Here is a 1,689-nt window from a genome sequence, read left to right as displayed (position 1 = left end):
CAGCCATCAATGACACTACGTTCCTGTTTGGGGGGTGGTGATGGGGCAGTGGATAAGACACATGCCTTTGGTGTGAGAGATCCGGTTTCGAAAATCAAGGGGAAAAAATTAAGGTGGCAGGTGACAATTCAAAATATAAAAATATAACAGAATATAATTCAGTAATCAGCTTTTGTACAATGCACATTTGTTTCTTCTATATTTCAGTTGCACTGCATGTTTCCTTATTGTGTATTGTTTCATTTGTTATTTAACATTTAACATTTGTTGTTGCTGTTGTTCAGAACATTTTTAACAAAAGCTTTCGAAAAGTGATGAAAACAGTCTCATGGTGTTTTGTTTCTTGGTATTGTCTAATACCAAGAAAAGGGGTTTATAAGTTGTAATATTTACAAAAGGCCTGCATCTTGCACTAACTTAAGTGTTTTCAACATACTTTACTTGGGCGGGCCGGACAGGTATAGTAGCATCTGCCAAAGGATATTTGGCAACCCACTTTAGCATTTTGCAGAGAAACGGTGAGGGAGAGGTCATCTGGTATTACGTCAACAGACGCGCAGGAAATGTTACATTACGGAGCGACAGTGAACGCGCCACTGCAGATGTCACTCACTAACGTTAAGTTTCAGTTTCGATCCACATGCGGCGCACTTGAAAACTGAATCAGGGGTGAGTTTATTAAACACGGCGACTTTATGAAACGTACTGCTGATGGAGAAAGTCAGCAGAGACACATACAGGGAGAGAGAGACAGAAAGAGGCGGAGCAAGGCGGCTCTTTGTAATGTTGTTTACAGAGACCCAACAATTCCCACCGTTAGCAAGCACTAGGCGACAGAGGCAAAGAAAAACTTCCTTTTTAGAGGCAGAAACCTCGAGCAGACCCGTGGCTCAGGGTGGGTAATAATAACAGGACTAGTTATAGTTGTAGCAGTGGATGTTGTGCAGGAACAGGAGGGCAGCAGGCGACAGAGAGGAGAGACTCTGTCTCTGTTGGACGACTGACTGACGCAGCTGTCTGGTCTCCTGGGCAAGCCAAGGTCGACATTATCTTTATTTTGTTCCATACACACAGACTGATACATAGAGGGCTGAACAATAATCTTACTTTGTGAATCTCTGTAGGTCTAAGAAGGACAAATCTATCCCCCGACAGGAAGTACCCTTCGGATTGGTTTTGGTGTTACACCATATCCGTGTTCTGTTGCCAGTCTCACCGGCCGGAGTCAATAAACACTGCTGTGTTGGACGTCATGAGTTTTCCTCAGACGAACGCTGGACGATATGAAATCCAAATCACTCGATTGAACATCGGACAAGGATTGTACTGGAAATATGATCGACTATTAAAGGAGCGATATTTTCTTGATTCATAGATTCTTGATTCAAAGCGCACCAACACCGTGATGAACACACGCCGAAACAACAGACACGGTCAAAGTACGTCGGTTGGAGGTTCTGAATTTCGGTTTTGATTATTTTTCAATTAATCGTCCAGCCCTAGTACAAAATGTAGTTTATTTTGTCTTGCCATGTTTGTGTTTGAAGAGATAAAAAATCTGTGTAGTTTCTTTAATTTGACTGCGATCTTCTAAGACTAAATTAGGATTCAGGTCTGGGGACGGGTCCTGGATGATCCTTCTGAGAGCAGTGTTTGAAAAAAGCCATGAAGTCAAAGTTCAACAAAAAC

At 42.3% G+C, this 1,689-nt stretch overlaps 1 protein-coding gene across 1 annotated transcript in view; it reads right to left on the bottom strand.

Annotated features, from left to right (window-relative positions):
- Positions 1–1,608: 1,608 nt before the first annotated feature.
- The window catches only part of LOC123982157 (mucin-5AC-like), a 1,556-nt gene continuing 1,475 nt past the window's right edge, over positions 1,609–1,689 (bottom strand). The window contains exon 2 of the mRNA XM_046067572.1: positions 1,609–1,640. Within this exon, the coding sequence (XP_045923528.1) occupies positions 1,609–1,640 (32 nt within the window). The remainder of the gene's footprint in view (positions 1,641–1,689) is intronic.

The sequence above is a fragment of the Micropterus dolomieu genome, linkage group LG13 (assembly GCF_021292245.1).
Source record: "Micropterus dolomieu isolate WLL.071019.BEF.003 ecotype Adirondacks linkage group LG13, ASM2129224v1, whole genome shotgun sequence".
NCBI lineage: Eukaryota > Metazoa > Chordata > Actinopteri > Centrarchiformes > Centrarchidae > Micropterus > Micropterus dolomieu.
The sequence above is the reverse complement of the archived record's forward strand: the minus strand, read 5'-3'. Positions and strand labels throughout refer to the sequence as shown.